At 39.4% G+C, this 18,693-nt stretch overlaps 1 protein-coding gene across 1 annotated transcript in view; it reads right to left on the bottom strand.

Moving 5' to 3' along the window:
• Arhgef26 (Rho guanine nucleotide exchange factor 26) overlaps positions 1–18,693 on the bottom strand; it is a 105,503-nt gene that overhangs the window by 65,692 nt on the left and 21,118 nt on the right. The window contains exons 5-6 of the mRNA XM_076932468.1: positions 14,306–14,362; positions 12,113–12,273 (exon numbers count right to left, since the gene is read on the bottom strand). Coding sequence (XP_076788583.1) covers positions 12,113–12,273; positions 14,306–14,362 — 218 coding nt within the window. The remainder of the gene's footprint in view (positions 1–12,112; positions 12,274–14,305; positions 14,363–18,693) is intronic.

Below are 18,693 nucleotides of genomic sequence, written 5' to 3'. Positions count from 1 at the left end.
GAAAAATCTAAGAAAGTAATTCACTGACTTAATAAGTTGGGCTGGGCGTGGGGAGGTATGTTTGGTTGTTTGGTTGATTTTGGGTGTGCGTGCGTGCGTGCGTGCATGTGTTGTTGGGTTTTGGTGTTTTAGTTTTTTTGTTTTTGGGTTTTTTTTTTTTTTTTTTTTTTTTTTTTTTTGGCTTTTTCTTAATAAAATGGAGTCAGACTTTCAGCTTGTGAGACGGGTAACTGAACACAACCTGGAAGGCGACTTCCAGCACGCTGTTCAAGGGCTCCACATACACAAGTGCAGACTTGTATTTGCATGAGTAAAAGCTCCCGAGTGCACACGCGATGCAGAGGAGAAGCGGGACCCTTCTGCAGGCTGCAGGCGAGCACAAACCCTGCTATTGTGCCCTGCTCTGCTTCTCCAGATGGATCTCCTCTGCAGAAAAGACATTCCAATGAGCTCCCAATACAAAGGCAGTTTGCTAGTCACAAGGAGACCTTTGTCTGAATCCCCCACAAGTGACAGGGTCAATCTGAGCCAATCTTGACATTTCCATGGAACTTTTCCACAATATTTTTTTCAAAGCTCAAGTCATTTCCCGAAACCTTTTTGAAATCCAAAGAAAACACTGTGTAGATAAAGTCTCTGTTAAGAACTATACCTAACACTATTCACTAAGCATATGAGCTCCTCAGAATATTCTAGACATACAATGATTTAATCCGTAGTCTGAAAAAATTGTACAGAATGGTAAAAATATACTGAGTTGACATTTAAGCTATTATTCATCCCTCTTTTTAGAATACAGAAAATGAATTCTTAAATTTTTAAGGGAAAATGTATTTTTCAGAGCTTTTTGCACAAAGTTGAGGTCTTGAAAAAAAAACTGAAATAAAATTTGACGACAGGCTGCTCGATATTTACATTACCACTTAAGAGTTAAAGAATTCTTTCATTTAAATCTTGAGAGGCATTCCATTTTATTTCAAAAATAAGTTTATTTTGGAAATAATATTTCTTATACTGAGTATCAGAAAATTATAAATCTGAAAAATGTCCCCACTTTCCAAATGTACATGTTCCCTTTCATTCTCAACTCACTTTTTAACACAACGAATTATGAACCGTCAGCCACACGCATGATCTATTGCGGTGGCAATGCAACAAGGGGGCAGGGGTGGGGTACATGCAGGGTATATTCAGAGGCATCTTACAGTAAAGACACCAGACCATCTTCCTTGGTTACATTGGCAACAAGGACATAACATGGACATGAGAACAGTGTATCTCGGAGCATGAGATGCCTTGGTTTGTAAGGCCCCCATGCTTGAGGAGGCCACAGCTATTCAGATATAAGGAAAGCATTTACAATTTTGACTCTACTAGAGAATGCACACCAAAAACAATAAATCATAGTAATTTTTCATGCATGTGTATGTGTACATACTGTGTGTGCATATATGTGTATACATGTGTGTATACACTGTGTGTGCGTATGTGTGTGTACACTGTGTATGCATATGTGTGCATATGTACGCTGTGTGTGCGTATGTGTATGTGTGCTTGCTAGAACCCCAAGTTGAAATTTACTTGTTTAGCCTAAATTCTTCCTGCGTGCATTACACGAATATCTTTGATAGGCTGTCCAAGGTAAATACATCTGAAAAATCAAAAACCTCATTTATTTTAATCTCGTTTCAACAGTGAGTTTTAAGTAGATTCACCTAATTACTTTGGCTTAATATGTCTACTTAGAAATGTAAAATGATGGTACTTTACGGAATCTGAAAAAGATCAAGTCAGGTGAAATGACAAGTATTGGAAATACGGGAGACTCGTGTTTAGGTGCTAAAAATGAATGCACAACAGTTGGCAGCAAACAGAACACTCACAACAGCTTGCCTCTGTAACCTCATTTATCAACCACCCCTTCTTGCACTTAAACCAAGGGCTAGATTTAACTTGGCTAGATTGTCAAGTTTACATTAAGATCTTTTCCACTGCCAAGAGTAAACTGGGTGGTCTTGCTTGTTTTACTCACACTGGCAGAGTCAAAAAAAAAAAAAAAAAAAAAAAAAAAAAAAAAAAATCCATGAAATGGTTTAAAATCCACAGCTGCAAATGCAAGGCAGATGAAATACTGCAACCAAGCCCCAGCCATTGTTTCTCTTTCCATAGATTTCTACTCTAGTTTAAAGTTGATCACAGTGACCACAGTGTAGTGGGCTCCAACTGGGATCTGTGTCGAAACTTAAACCTCTATGCGACAACTCAGAACTCACTGGCTCTTGGAGCTTGTGCAGGTAATGCATAAAGTTGCAGCAGGGGGGATTGTTGTGGTCCCAAAGGCCTGCAGTTGTAGCATCCTAGGGCCTTTGCCAGACACTGATGTGAAGACCTTACCATTTACATGGGAAATATCAGCCTGAAGGAGAATAAATCACTCAGGTTTCAGTTACTGAGTCCTGACTAATATATTCCCTGTGAGTACAGTAGCCTTCGTGTGCCTTGACTTTGACTTCATTCAATGTCAAAAGAAAGAGGATTGCTAAAATGGTAGAATATGCTGTGGCCCACCTAATCTTCTAGTTCACATCACCGTCGCTGTGATAAAACACTGGCCAAGCCAATTTAGGGGAAGAAAGGGTTCTTTGGCTTATGCATCCATATCACAGGCCAACACTGAAGGCAGTCAGGGCAGGAATCTGAGGACAGGAGCTGAAGCAGAGGCCATGGAGGAACACTGCTTCTTAGCTTGCTCAGTCTGTTCTGACACAACCCTGCCCTGGGACCACAGCAGGCCCGGCCCTCTCATACCAGTTATTAATCAAGAAAATATCCCACAGACATGGAGGCAGCTCCTCAGCTGAGGTTCTCTCGTTCAGAGGACCCTAGGTTAAGGCTGCTCTTAAGCATTTTTCTAAACCAATGCTGGCAGAGGCAATTAGAATATTAAAAACAAAAGTTAGGAACAGAAAATCCAGACATATTTCAGATACCTCCATGAAGAAAGATGCTTGTGTCCAAGACTGAAGACCTGAGTTCCATCCCTTGAACCCACGTAGTGGAAGGATAGAACAGACTCCCACGAGTTGTCCTCTGACCTCCATGCACTGGCTGCGGCATGCATGGCTCCACACATACATACACGTCCCTCCCACCCTTCCAAATAGACATTTTAAAGTATTTCTAAATACTTGAAGGAAAATTCTTACATGATTGTTTACATCATGTTGTGCTAAAGACTGTGCATGCACTTCTTAAATTATCAAAACAATCTACAGGATAGAGTTTTTCTCATAAGAGAGAAAAAAAATAAACCCTAAGATTTAGAATCAATAAGTTCTTGCCTAACATGTTCCTTAGATGAATGCATCTTTGAAGTTTGAGGGATACATGAAGGAACTATAATTTTTCAATGTGTTACTTCCTGCACATGCTGACAATAGCAATAGCAACAGTGTTTTTGAAGACAAATACCACCGATGCAGTGTGTAAAATGCTATCAAACTTATGCTATGATAATAGTTATTTGACAAAAAAAAAGAAGGGGGAGGGGGCGTAAAGGGTACAGGTATCTGGCTTGAAGTGCCCTAGAAAAAGAGCAAGAGTAAAATGTTCCAAGTATCCAGTGTCACAGATTCTAGGTCTGCACCTGGGCCTGTATCACCCATCCCAGTGTGCACCTGTTTTGTCCCTCGTTTTGGAGTCTAGAGGGGCATCATCCAGACATGTAGAATCGAAGATAGGGTCCAGAGTCTGAGTACTTTTTGGTCTTTCATGAAGTCCTCACAAGTAACTCATACCTTCACCTCAATTTCACCAACTGCTGTCCTTTTCAGAGAAAAGCCTATTAAATGGGCCTCTGAATACGATTCTGGCTTTAGGTCTGGCTAGTTCTTGGCTTCCTTTACTGCCAATTTCAATTTATAGTTTTGAGTTGCCTAAAATAGTTACTGAGCATCCAGCTTGGGTTTTCTAGGTTTCAAAATACTACTGCTGGTGCCCATCCTCACGAGTTTTCAATCTGATGGCCCACATCACCTTCCCCAGGATTTCAGAGGGAGTATGAGTTTCCAGTTACCCATATCTAACAGGCAGCATCTCCCGCTCATCCACTGTGCTTCTTCATTAACTAAGAGAACTGCATCTGTGCAGACATCAGTAGCCCTTATTTTTCTGCTGGAGATTACTGCTTATTTCTTCTGTTGTCACTCGCACACATTTGTATAAGAGACTTGCAGAGACTTTGAGATAAACTCATTGGACATCTATCTCCAGGTGGAGAAAAAGCCAATAAATGTCACAAGGAGTGGCTTCTATATTTCTGTCTGAGAAGTGTCAACTGAAAAAGACAACTTATTTTAGAAAAAAGAAATAGGAAAAGGGAAAAAAAAAAAAACAGTTTCTCTGCTTAATAAAGGCAAGTAAGGCAGTGGGTTTACTTCCAAAGAGTCTGGGGTAAATTATATTACATGTCGAGTAAAGAAAGAACATTTGCTAACAAGAAACACCAGAAGAGCCATTACTTCAGGGCAAAAACTAAACAGGTCTCTGGACCTAAAGAGTTCTGTATTCTCTGGCCTAGTTACATTTAATATGCTTTTCTTTTCGAAGTTAGCTGTTAACTGAATCAGTTAAAAGGGTAAAATGTTAATATTAATGCCATTAAAGACTTCAGGAGGTTCACTGTTATTTGGTTAATGCACTAAAGTTTAGAATTTTAAAATCAAATAGAAAACATATTTCACACTGCACATAGGCTTTGCCAGTATTTGAAAAAAAAAAAATGCCATTTTGGGACTATTAAGCAATTTCATAAAGCATATTACTTACAACAGTATTTAATGTCCCTTGATATCTCAATTTTAATATGACCTGATTAAAATGAACACTCAAGTGAGGTGAGTATTATTCGCTATTATCATAGTTTACTCCCTAAATGAAGCAGGAACTGGAAGAGTTTGGATTAGCTGCTCATCACATGCCAGGAACAAACTCACCTCCTCAGGATACAAAAGGACACTGAAGGCCACTCTGACTGTACTCTGCAGGAGACAGGCATAGTTTTACTTCATGTGGCTTTTCAGAGAAATCTGAAGCACTTTGCTAAGCTCTCCTACTAGCTATTTCATTGGGTGCGAATAATAGCAACAATATTGCTAGCACGATATAATACTGAGATAAAAGCACAAAACTGGAGGTAAAAATACATTGCATATAAAACATCAAAGAATCATCTAATTTCTATATGGCAGAAAACTTTCTAACACAGCCAGCCCTTGTTTAGACCATACCTATAGCTTCTGACCACACAGGGTGGCTGCTACATAAGAGCAGATGAGTGGATTTTCCTTGCTGACAGTACCACCCTTTGACAGGGAAGTATTTTAAATTCATAAATAATTAGAATTGGATATATTCTACTGGAAATTGCTCTAAGGCCAGATCTCTTCCTATTAACCCAGCACTAACTACATACACATTATTCTAAATGGACACACAAACTACATAAACTGACAAAGCACATATCATGTGTGTTATCTATTTATGAAACAAAGGTATTTGCTTTAAAATGGAAGAATACAGCAAATACTATTTTCACTGTTTATGATTAGGCTTTCGGGCCTTATAAAAAGAGAAAGACCATGAATCATGTTGTTCACAAATTGAAGACAGAGGCATGATTTCACTCAGTTAAGGTTCAAGTAAGGAGGCCCGGGGTTGGGAGTCAGAGACTGTCCACAGTCTGGCTCAGAGCCACCTTGGCACCACTTAACACCACAGACTTTTCTCTATTTGCTTATATAAACAGGAAAGTAGCACTGCTTTCTAGGAGGGAACGTGTACAGAGTCAGCAGGAGACTAGTTTTCCCTCCATATAGTCTTTTCACAAAAGGTTAGAGAACTGACAGTTGCCAGGCCCGAAGTACTCAGAGAGACGCTATCTAGATGCCAATTCTCTGGAACCAAAGGATTGAAGGTCGGTACCCACCGCGGAGTTCTTATACCTTGTTCACTTGTTATGAACACAGGCTCCTCAGATGTTTCTGGGTTAAAATGCTGATGTTTATCCGTGTATGTGCTTCAAGGCAGGCACACACATGTGTATAGTTTTACTCAGACCTCATCTGCTAACAACGCCAAGTCACAAGATTACCCAAAAATACATTTCCTATTAGTCTTGGGGGTAAGTAGTTTCATCATTGCCTTTTAAAAACCACTGCTATAAGGCAGACATGTTATTTAAACCCATAGTGACAGGAAGTACCTCTGTAACTCAATTCTATACCAGTTTTCAAGATCCTTCAGAGTTCTGGCTTCTTTCTTCCTTCCTTCCTTCCTTCCTTCCTTCCTTCCTTCCTTCCTTCCTTCCTTCCTCCCTTCCTTTCTTTCTTTTCATTTTTTCTTTCTTTTTGCTTTTGTTTGTTTTGATTTATTTTGTTTCTCTGGGACAGGGTCTCACTATGTAGCTTAGCGTCTCAGAATTCATTCACTATATAGACCATGCTGGAACACACAAAGATTTTGCTGCCTCTGCCTACTGAGTGTTGGGATTAAGGTATGGGCTACCACTCCTGGTCTGTTTCCTCCTTTCAATTAGACACTTCTTGTCATGTTCCATATTTGAGTCCCATCCATACTGAAGTCTATGTTCTTCACTAAATTACATTATAGAGACTCATCCATAGTTAGCTAGGCAGAAACCTGGGAAGCAAGTGAAAATTTCCTTTTTTCCACCAAATCCTCAGGAATCTATATTCCAAACATTCTTTTGAGTACTTTCTCTTTGTCTGTTTTATCATGTTCCCATCATGGTTGATTTTGCGATGGGAACTGCCACAAATCTCTCCCCACCCTCCCTCACCACTGTTCTTTTCTCTCTCCACAGATTCTATCCTACTGTCTGCAATACCAACACTTAGCCCCCTATGAAAATGCTAAGTGTGAAATTCCTCAGCAAACAGTAGAGCCTCATGAACCTTTCTTTGCCAGACACCTACTCTCTTCCTTTCCTTCTAACTCCCCAAGGCCCACCAGCCCACGACCCTTATTTCCTATTTCCAGAGATGTGTTATGCTTTGGGATGCCTGGGTTCTATCCTGGGTTCTACCAGCCACCACCACCCTCATAATACCAGCATCCACAAGGCAGACACCAGGGAAAATAGAGTATAACCCAGAGCTCTGTAAGGGTAACTGAAATGAGTTCTTTGTCACCTAGAAGAGAGTCTAGAAGGGACACTGACAGCAGCCTATGTTTACACTCAAAATCAGAATGGTCATTGTCCTTGCTGCCTGCGTGCAAATGCTATCTCACATGGAAGGGCCTCCTGGCGTTTAATTAGAAATCAGAGGAGCCTGAGGTGCCGCAAAGGGCACCAGATGCCACTCTCTCGATCTGAATGTCAGCTGTGTTCTGACCTCCAGCTACACTAACCATGCTATCACCTGCAGCTATCGATTTATTACATCAAAGAACAATCCTGGAGACAGGCATGGCTTTGCTGCATCCGCAGAGCTCAGCCTCGTCAGCACAGCAGTGCACATTCACCGAGGTTTTACAAATTCTTACACTGAGACTCTTGCATGGGCGCCATGATTAACGTCTTCACTCAGGAGCCACTCCTAGAGTCCATGAAGCAGAGGCTACATCGCAAAAGCTCTGCAAGTCTCCTAAGAACTTTCAGTTTTTTAAAAGGCTACCTATGAAATGACACTTCAGTTTCGTGACATAAATGTCTGTAGTTGGAGTTAGTGTAATAATAACACGGAGTTATCAGACAGGAGGGGCTCTGTTAAAATACCGATTGCACAATGGGAGCAGCTATCCAAATCGGAGCACTGTGCTGTATGGAAACAAGGTAGAAATGTAAACAATAGGGTCCTTCTGCTTTTATTTCTTTAAGGAAAGCTAAAAATTCCAGAGTTAGGGGTTTTTTCTTTCTTTGTTGTCTGTTTATGTTTTGTTTTAGAACTATTTATTTTGTGCATATGAGTGTTTTTCCTGGGTGTGTACACAGAAGTCAGTAGAGGGTGCTGGATCTTCACGAACTGACTTGATGGGTGGTTATAAACCACCATGGGGGATGCTGGGAATTGAATCTTGATCCTCTGCAAGAACAACAAGTGTTCTTACCTGTTGAGCCATCTCTGCAGACGCCAGAGCTTTGTTTTTTTTAAATAAAATTCAGATATTAATGTTCAGAATAGCTATTTACTATATGCTATTACAGAAAGGAAAACCTTTTAATAAATTCATGAACTATTTAAACTATGTAAATGGTAAAAATTAAAATAGAATTTCACAAGCTGACGTATTTCAGGATTAACTCAATCCTGCCATTAACTTGCTCAGTATCTCTATTGTATTTTTGGTATACATTTTATGTCACATGTCTTGTTTCTCCTTTTATGTGCTTCTTTGTCTGACTAAGGTAAACGTGGGACAAACTGTACAAGGTAAACTACAAAAGTTGAAACAATAATTCTATCAAAGGTAGTTCTCTTTATGGGTTTGTTGTTGTTGTTTTTTGTTTTGTTTTGTTTTGTTGAGACAAGTCTCTTGTAGATCAAGGTAGCCTCCAATTCAACAGGTAATCAATAATAAACTTAAAATCTTGTTTCTGCCTCATAGGAGCTGAGGATTCAGGGTAAGAGTCACCATACCCAGTTTATGAGTTACTGAGGATGGACGCAAGCTCTCATGCATGCTGGACAGCACCCTACCAACTGAGCTAAAACCATACCCTGTCCTTTATATTTGAAAAAAAAGTATACCTTTCAAACAATTAAATTCTAATACAATCTAAAATCCTCCTCTTTGGATCTACTTTATATTCATTCAGAATATCTTATGAAAATTTTAATATTTTAAAACATTCTTCTAAGGTTTTTAATTGGTTGCATAATTATTCCTGATATAGAGCTATAACTCAATTAAACCCACACTACTGAATTTAGAAATCTTTCAAGAAACTTTGACTCCCGGATTTTTTTTTTTTTTTTTTTTTGATTGGTTGACATGTTGCCTGTTCCAAGTTACCCACAAGACTGCATTGTTAAGCACTATGTGACCTGTTGGTCTGCAGTGGACCACTAAAAACTTTCTAGTGCTTTAATAGCTTCATAGTGGCCATGTGGTCATAGAACAATGTTGTGCTCAAGTTTGTGGTGACGCTGGTGTAAACAAGCCTTCGGGGCTGCCAACTGTACAAGGGCAGAATAGTACAAACCTTTGACAGTGGTAACACGATGGCAGTGGCTCATGACTTTCCTTGCTATCCTTTTATCCTTAACTAATACTCCATTCACTTAAAAACAGAAAAGTTTATGCAGCCATATTTATTCCTTGTTACCCTGGCAGGAGCTTGTTGTTTCACACATTTCCTATGTCTTATTTTCTCTTATGCTTCTTTGATTCCGTTTTGTTCATTATGGCTCTAAGAGAAACAGCCAGAGTCGTCTACATGTACATAACACTTAGGTGCGTAGCATGCTAGCTAACTGTCTAGGTTTGTGCAAGTGCGCCCAGTCTTAGATGTTTTCACAATAACAAAATCCCTTCCCAGAGATGGATTCTGAGATCTTATCCTGGCTGTTAAGCAACACAAAAAAGTACACGATAATGCCGTGGTTAGTACCCTAAGGCTCCAATGTTCTATGTTCATTATTGAGAATAGTCTATTTACTACACTAAATAAACCACCATAGTATCAGTTGAACTATAGTATGCTCTAGAATGCTTTAATTAAAATAATAAAAACTAATTTCGAAAGAAATGCTGAAACTATATTGAGATAAGACATCTTGCTTATTAGACAGACCTCTGGAAAAGCTGTAGAGATGCCAGGGCTTGTCTATTCTTAATGATAATACAAGGTGCTTCAAATATTTTTCTGAAGAATTTGGCAGTACGTTACAAAAGTGCATAAATGTTTATCCTTTGATACTGCAATTCCTCTACAAATATTTTCCAAAGATAAAATAACTAAGACACAAGTCCCATGCAGGAAGCACAGCTCTACAACAGAGAGGGTGAACAAAAGTCTGTGTCTGTAAGTAGAGAGCTGCATCAAAGAGCTGGGACTCAGCCTTTCAATGGACAGCCAAACAGCCGGAAAGAAGAATGACTGCCTTTATAAGTGACTACGGCACAATCTCTAAATCATGTCATTATATAAAAAAAGAAAGGTTGAGAAAAGTGTAAGGAATATGTTTGTAGTAGAAGCAATACAATATATATGTGTATACATATGTATACACACACTAATATTAAAGACAAAGATGAACAGTAACTTTTGAGAGGAGGGAAATCAGATGCCTCAACAGCTAAGGGCACTTGCCACCAACCTTGTCAACGTGGGTTCGATTCCCAGAACTCACATGGTGAAAGAAAACTTACTCCTGTACACTATCCTCTGACCCACACCGCACCCCTACCCCCAAAATAAATGAAATAAAACCCAATAATTTTTAAAAATCTAAGAATACAATACAGGGTAGTTGGGACAGAGATAGAAGGTGGGCTTCTTGGTTTTGTAAAACTGTGTAAGCTTTACAGAGCTTGAATTAACGTATAGAAGTTGCATAATTAGTGCATGCATTTTGCCAAGTTTAGAATACCTATAGACTTCTTTTTTTTTTTTTTTGGAGTCTATCTTGTTCTATAGGTGTGAATTTGGACTTTTTGGTTTTTTCGTTATCTACTGAAGGTCAAAAAACACCCAGCAATGAGCACCTCCTAGATTCTTTCAAAATATCAAATGATACTAAAGTTCTTCAGAAAAGCAGCTGACTCCAGATCTAGAGCAAGAATTATAAAACTGCTATCTTGAAATACTACATAGCAAGAAGACCGGAGATTACTAAGACTAAAACCAGAAAAACTTGGGCTTCAACAACAGAGCGGAGTCATCACTGTGTACACTAACAGACACATGAGCAGTTCCTTACATGAACAAAGCGCACTGGATTAGAAAGACAGCATTCTGCACTCCTTACTGAACTGACAAATCTGAGAGGGATCAGCGCCGCCATGTTCTGCACCCGGAGAACTGCTGGAGAACTCATGATCTGGTGACTTTGATAAATATTTTGCAACAAAACGGTATTTTTTTTTTTAAAGGGAGAGCCTTTTAAGTATAGACATGTAATGTCTTATAACACTTAGGTGAAGAGGGATGGGAGAGAATCGTTTTCCACAGAATGTTACCATTTAAATCAAAAACGAGAAAAAGTTTATTTTCTTATTAAATCATAATCTATTTTGTAGGATACATACATAAGGAGGAAGGAATGTTTGCTCTACATGCTTTTCAGGTGGCCAGCAAACAGTACATACAGGGAATCCTTACCATATAGGTTTACCATATAGGTGTGACATCTTCATTTTCAAACAAATGAACCTATTACATACACACCTATACACACATAAAAAAATCAAATAGAATAAAATTATAAGGAAAAATGTAGTTATATAAGGAACTGTTTTTCCTTATTAAACAGTGAGGAAATTATCAGTATAATTTCATTTGTGTAAACCTGAAAATATTTAAGTGAATAAAAGCAAATCTGGGGGGAGGGGAAATGTTAAGTTTTGAATGTATGCAAATGTATTACAAAAGGTATTAACTTCTTGTGAGAAGACTTAAGAGCAAAGCAATTAAAAACAATTAAAAACACTGCTAGAGTCTACCCAAATATTGCATCCATAGATCAAGCTTCTCTCTCTCTCTCTCTCTCTCTCTCTCTCTCTCTCTCTCTCTCTCTCTCTCTCCTTCTCTCTCTCTCTGTCTCTGTCTATTTTTACTAAAATATTCAATTATCACAGCCTAGCCCAGAACAGGCTCCTGCCTGCTCCTGTAAACAAGAAGAGAATGGAGAAGCAGGTGCAGAGAAACAGACCTGAGGTAGCTCCCTGCTGAGACAAGTAGCAAGCAAGCACAGATGCTAAACATCTAAATGGGCCACTCAAAACACATCTTAAAACTGACTTCATGGTATATTAACACCAGCCAGTTGGGTGGTCCAGAGACTCCCTAACTCACTGACAGAGGACACAGGTGTGGCCTGGTAAGTGCTGACACAGACTGACCACAGGGACACGGCGGAGCACTTACTTTTTGCTCGCCTCCCAGACATCAGTAATGTTGGAGAAAAGATGATGCCTCTCTGTCTTGGTCATTGTTTCAGTCAGTTCCTTCGAGTCTTTAAACATCCGTATCAAGATCTCCAAGCTGAGTAAGTAGGAATGTTCTGACGATATGACTTCAAAGATTGCCTGGGAAAGCAAAAAAAAAAAAAAAAAAGTATGTTGGTAATCGTTTCAACAGAAGAATTAAACCTAGGTTCCATTGTTGTCTATAGGAACAGCGCAGGAATTGCATCACCAAACTACCATCCTCAGAGAAGGCATGTGTACCTAAACTGAGGACTGTAACTGCCTGCTCATCGGGAAAAGTGAAAGAGCCAGGATGACTTTCCACCAGGACCTGAGGTCATGCCTTTGCCACAGGGTACAATCTATGGAAGGAAATGGAGCATGTCATAAAATCTCACTGCAACACTAATTAACCTTTGGGGTCATCTCCTCCAGCCCTGCTTTCAAAGCGCACTGCTTCAGGGAGCATGAGAATTTACGATCATCTTCTTGCAACTGTCCCCTCACTCCCTTCTCCTGCTTGTCCTCTCTCTGTGTGTGACAAATTTGCAGTCAAATATTGCGTGGCATGCCCGCACCTACCCTGAGAAGGTTCTTAGCAGCCACAGGAATTCTTTTATATAACTCATTCATTTGAAAGTAATTCCATCTGTTCAACAAGCCACTCCCTCTACACTCATCAGTGTCTTGAGGAGGAACAAGGCACCCTTGGCAGAGACCCTTGGTGATAGACACGGTTTTCTGATAACTAGGGATGATGAAATGTCAGGCCACATCTACAGACACACCAACCAACGCCCTGTGTAAAGAATTCATCTACCTCTTCAACAAAGTCAGACTTAGACTCTCTACTAACGGGAATGCTTGAGGAATTTCTCTGTGTGTGGGGTGGAGTGTATGTGTAAACATTCTTACAAGCCTGGATACCTTGACCTCTAGGTCTTGTTTCCTTCAAGCCCCTGTCCCAAGAACACAGAGGAAAGCAGCTGGGTGGGAGAAGGACAGACACAGGCAGGTGGATTCCCAGCTGCTGGAGGCCGGAATATATCTCCTACATCAAATTAGCAGAGCATTCACTGTCCCTTTTTAGTATCTGTAAGATTTGAGGGCTTGACCTTAAAATGCTGGTCTAGCCTCAGTTAAGAAAATAACTGACGTAACTACTTTTAAAACTTTTATTTTTTAATTATTTTTATTTTTATTTTTTTACATTTTAGAAAGTTGTTTTTTAAAAAAACTATTTAAAAATTTCATTTTAAAGAGTAAGAACACTAAGAGTTAGCCTGTACCTTGTTTAAGTCTATACAGTCAACAAAACTGTCCCTAAGAAATAAAAATAAATAAAAAAATAAATAAATAAATAAGAAAAAAGTAAAGAAAAATTTCCATTCCTAAACAAAAATTATAGTAATAGATGCTTGATGTATTTTGGGCCTTGGAATGACTTCAAATACTTTCAGCACTTGCACTCAAAATACAAAGACAGACAAAAGATGTATTGAACTCCACAGCAGAGATCACACACAAAGGCAAGTGCTAGCTCTTCTGTGGAAGAGTTTATGGTGATACAGGTTAACTGTGTAACCAAGGAGGCACTGACTACTGCAGAGCAAGCAGGGGTAAGCCTGAGGAAGAGACAGGAATGGGAGACTGAAGCAGCCCATCAACACTTAGAATTCAATAGAAACAGACACTCAAGGTTCAAATGCATAAGATATGGAAGTGGAATTTTTTTTCATCAGACTTCAAACTTTGGAGAAATTCTTGAATATATAATAAGAAAAGAGAAGTATCATTTATTCCCCAAACATTGTGCACGGCATGATCAGGGTGTGTTGAGTAGGGACTAATACAAGTACTGGATTTCTGATTTGGGCTTTTTCAGCCCCAGGATCTAACGCCTGCATTTCAACATATTTCTTCAATGCCCTTTATTGTTTCAAAGTAATGCTGAAAAAAACATTTATAATTTTTTTCTGTTCTGGGGGCTAAGACATGTGAAGCTTTATTCAAAGATAAAACTTGCTATGTTCATAAAAAAAAGAACAGTATCTTTCCAAACATTGAACAAGCACACATAGTAGGTGAAGACCAAAAAAAAAAAAAAAAAAAAAAAAAAAAAGTGCATGTAGTCCTAAGTCGATGACCATACCTCCTGTCTCTTTCTTTCCTCCTGGCTCACTGTCTGAGAAAGCCCATTTCTTTTCACCTAGAAGAAAAGGCAAAGCAGAGTTTATCTCACTGAATTTAATTGCTTGCTTACTATATAAAGCATGCTCTTTAAAAATGAATTAAAAGAAACCATGCAAGATGTAGAATTAGCATAGTTCAATGCAAACAAACAAACAAACAAACAAAAAACCCCAACATAGTGGCATCAGTTTAAAATTTTATTTTAGTCTTTAGTTCTATTTTCAGAATATCAAATTACTACACCCAATTCATAAAGACAAAATCAGAAATCACAGAAAATGATAGACATGACAGACGGTTCTTGGAGCTAACTGTCCAAGTTTACACAAATAAGTCATTTTATCACTTAACCACAGGGCTGTCAGGGTTCCTCAGAGAGCTCTTCCTACCACCTTCCAAGCAACTGTGGTCTCAGCAGATTTAACTGACAAGCAAGGACATCAATCTCCCTGTGCTTTGAAGCAGCAGTGTCTCCGGGACAGGAAAGCACCAGCCATGTACTTGATATAAAGCTGAGGTGTCATCGTTGAAAGGCTGACATGCTCACGTCAACAACACACCTATCTGAGTGCTGAAGCTCCCATCAATATTCAGTCTCTAAACCCAAGAATGAAGGTGGCCCATGAACTCCAAGAAGCAGGGGCCTGCTTTTCTCCTGGCACACCTAACACTTCCTTGATTTTCAGCCAAAGGTTCACTTAGCAGAAGGTTGTCATGGAGGCAGTCACACCCTGAACACGACAGAGCTGCTCCTCTTAAGTGACAAATCTACAGCAATGAAACAGGACCGTCTTTAAACCCTTTGCTGTCTTCCTTTCCCAAATCATTAAGAACTGTTTCTCGAGCCTCTTTATTAAACTGATACCTAACCTTTTCCATCGTAAGCTTAAAAACCTAAAAGAACATGTGTGATAACTATTACAACTTCAAATTTTTAAAATTCATCCAAGGTAACATAAAATTATAATTATTTGATATCCACTATCATCCATGAAAAGCAAACCAATTTCTTTAGTAGATGGACAGTTCATGTTGTTTTCTTCTCTTTTTAAAATCATACTTTTGACAATTTCCCACTAAAATTTCATAATATAATATAAAAATTTGCATTCAGGTCTCCTATCAACCACCATTGGAGTACTTTGAAACCAGAGATATTTTTTCAAGCTTACTTTTCTAACATCCCCTATAATCACTGAGCTCCAAGTATAAAGAAATCCTCCTGAAACAGATAATCACCACAGATACCATTGGCAACCTAAGATTAAGGTAGCACAATTACTAACATATTATGAGGTTGTATGGTTGGTTGGTTGGGGTTTTGTTTTGTTTTGTTTTGTTTTGTTTTGTTTTGTTTTGTTTTGTTTTGTTTTTCAAGATAGGCTCTCACTATGTAGCTCTGATGGTTCTGGAACTTACTATGGAAGCCACAAACTCACAGTGATCCACCTGCCTCTGCCTCCCAAGTGCTGGGATTAAAGGCATGGGCCACTATGCCTGACAATTACTAATTCAATCCATTAAGATAAAAAGTAACTTTTTATGAAGACAGCTCCCACTAAGAGTCAGATTCATGATGCCTTTAACCAAGAAGATGCCACTGAAACCAATATTTCAAGGTTACTCTTGTCATTTTGTCAATGGGTCCTCTTGGGGTCTTAGATTTTCAACACAGGACAAGATGCCATGGAAAGATTTGAGATGGGTAAGAGAAATCTCTTTATGTATCAAACGGGCAAGAAAGCAAATGTGAAGGAGCATATGGGAAAGAAGCCCTGTCTACTTTTAGAAGAATAGAAGTTGGGGGTCTAGAAAATAAAACCTTAAAAGTATCCCTGGCCATCACTGCAAGATCTTCACCAGGTCCTAGAAAGTGACACATAACCTATCGTGAAGGCAAGTGGAACGTAATTCTCTCTCCATAGTACTGTTGTAGAAACTGCAATCACACCATTGTCTTTCATTTGCTTTCATAATGATTTAGAAAGCATTAGAGCAGAGTGAGTCCCAAATCAATAGTAAAATCAATAATCATTTATCACTTATTTCATGCTAGGAACTGTGTTTAGCATTTCATATATTTTCCCATTGGATTCTCATAAAAATTCTGGAAACTTAATAGTGTTCACAGATGGTATCAACCGAGGCCTGGGATCCAAAAGAACATAGCTACAAGGACCAAGGCCAGGATCCAGTCTATGCCTGCCCAACAGCAAAGCATCGCTTTTAATGATTTATAGTGACCCCTGCTCTCTATAACAGGCACCCCGTTTCTAGGGCTAGGCTATCATCACTAAGACTCCTTCTCATGCCAGATCTGTACCAAAGTTTCCATGTGTTTTTTGGACGCCTATCCTGGAACGTTCTTATCTTTAGCCACCATCCTGACCTGAGGTCAAGCTGTCATCAAGAACTCATGGGTAAAAAAGGCTTCCATACATGTTTTAATAAGGAGAGAGACTGGTCTGAGAATGAAACCCTTCAGAGCTCCATTTGGTAAGCCTGGGCAGGAACTTGACAGGATTTCCTGCCTGACAAAGCCCTGGTGGATGGATGTGCAGGCAGGCACGGCGCCACAATCCCTGCAGGTGAGGTCACCAGCAGGCCTTGCCACACTGCTGGCTTCTTTATCCAACTGGAGTTTACATCTGAAATTTTTCGGTGGAGGAAAATTAAATACTCTGCTCAGAGACCCACAGAGATGACAGCTGGTATTTCTGAGGGTGGATGAGTTCTTCATCCAATCAAGGAGAGCAAAGAACTGCTAAAACAGTCACCCTAGGGAGCGGGGAGAGGAAATATTTTGAAGAAATTGAACTTATAATACAAAGAAGTATCACTTTTTTGTAATGTTAATGCAATGTATAAAAGCCAGTGGTGTCCCCAGACAAATGTAGTGGGGAAAAAAAACACTCCAGGAAGTGCTCTTGAATTATGATTAGGGAAACTGAATTGGAACAGATTCAGGGAAGCTGAAAGTTCACTCTAGTGAATTATGACCAAGCAGTCCCTTGTGGCTGGTAGCCAAGGTCACAGGGCCTGTCCTCCCTCTGCCCGTCCTTCTGTATCGGCCACTAACACCATGGACAGGATGCCAGAGGAATCATTTTGTCTACCCGAGGGCCCTTCCACATTAAGCAGCTCCCAGGATGCAGGGCAGCTGTCTGGAGACACAAGGTCCTGAGCGGATCAGATGGCTTGTGAGGGGTGTGGGGAGGTGAACAAGGTCAGAGTGACCCACAATGCCACTCCGACTGAGTGGTGGAAGCCAGAGAGAGCCAAAGGAGAAGAGTACAGGAGCATCATGAAGAAGGACAGAAGAAAGGGAGGAAGAGTGTAAACGGGGTGAGGGGGAGAGAAAGAAGAATGTATATAAAATGCTTTGAGAAAGTTCGTTTCAAATAGATACTAAAAATTCAAAACAGTAATCTTGTCAGTATACTTAAGCTGAAATGATGAGACGATTCAAGGCTTTGGTTTTTTTTTTTTTTTTAATTTTTAGCCATAATTCTCCTACACAGATTTAAATGTTACATGCTTTCTAAAGTTTGCAAGATTTTGCTAAGAGAATCTAAAGAAAAATCATGTTTATTCCACGTCTTTAAGCACATCCCTTGTTTCCATGTATGGAAAAGAAAAATAACATACTAGCTACTGACACATATGAGTTCAAATTTTCCATCTGCAATCAAAGAAACTAAAACTGTTCAATTTTCTTTTTATTTCTATTTTTTTAATCTTATTTTTAGCATGAAAATCACAGTACCCACTTTATCAGCGTTATTGCTGGTACTATGCTTGGAGAACAGGGTTTACCAAATCTCTAAAAGGGTAAATAAGTCAAAGCAAGAATTCAGATGTTAATTCGTGCCAATTTCCTTCTTGATATCTGAATGCTGGGGTCTCTCTCTCAAGTTCATATACTGAAACCCTATCCTCCAAACTGCTGGTATCAGCTCACGAAGTCTCCTAGGCAAGGATAAGGTCATATAGGTGGGGCTCTCAGGACTTAGATTAGTGTCTTTAAAAACAAGCCAAAGGGAGACCCCGTTCCCCTAGCACCATGTACATATGCAGCAAGAAAGAACTCTTGAGTCAGAAAGCAGTCATTCACAGAATACCAGCTCTGCCTTGAACAGAACCTCTCAGCCTTTGGAACTCTAAGGAACAAAATTCTGCTTTTACAATCCACCTAGTTTGTGGTATTTTCTAATAGCAACCTGGACATTGGCACAATGCAAAGTCTAAGCTTTGAAGACAAAAGTCATGGGAAAGAACAGACAAGCTTCAGAGTTGATTTCACTTCTGCAGTCAGTACAATCACACCAAGCATCTTCACATTACAGA

Source organism: Arvicanthis niloticus, chromosome 4 (genome assembly GCF_011762505.2).
Source record: "Arvicanthis niloticus isolate mArvNil1 chromosome 4, mArvNil1.pat.X, whole genome shotgun sequence".
Lineage (NCBI taxonomy): Eukaryota > Metazoa > Chordata > Mammalia > Rodentia > Muridae > Arvicanthis > Arvicanthis niloticus.
This window is presented reverse-complemented; position numbering and strand designations above follow the sequence as displayed.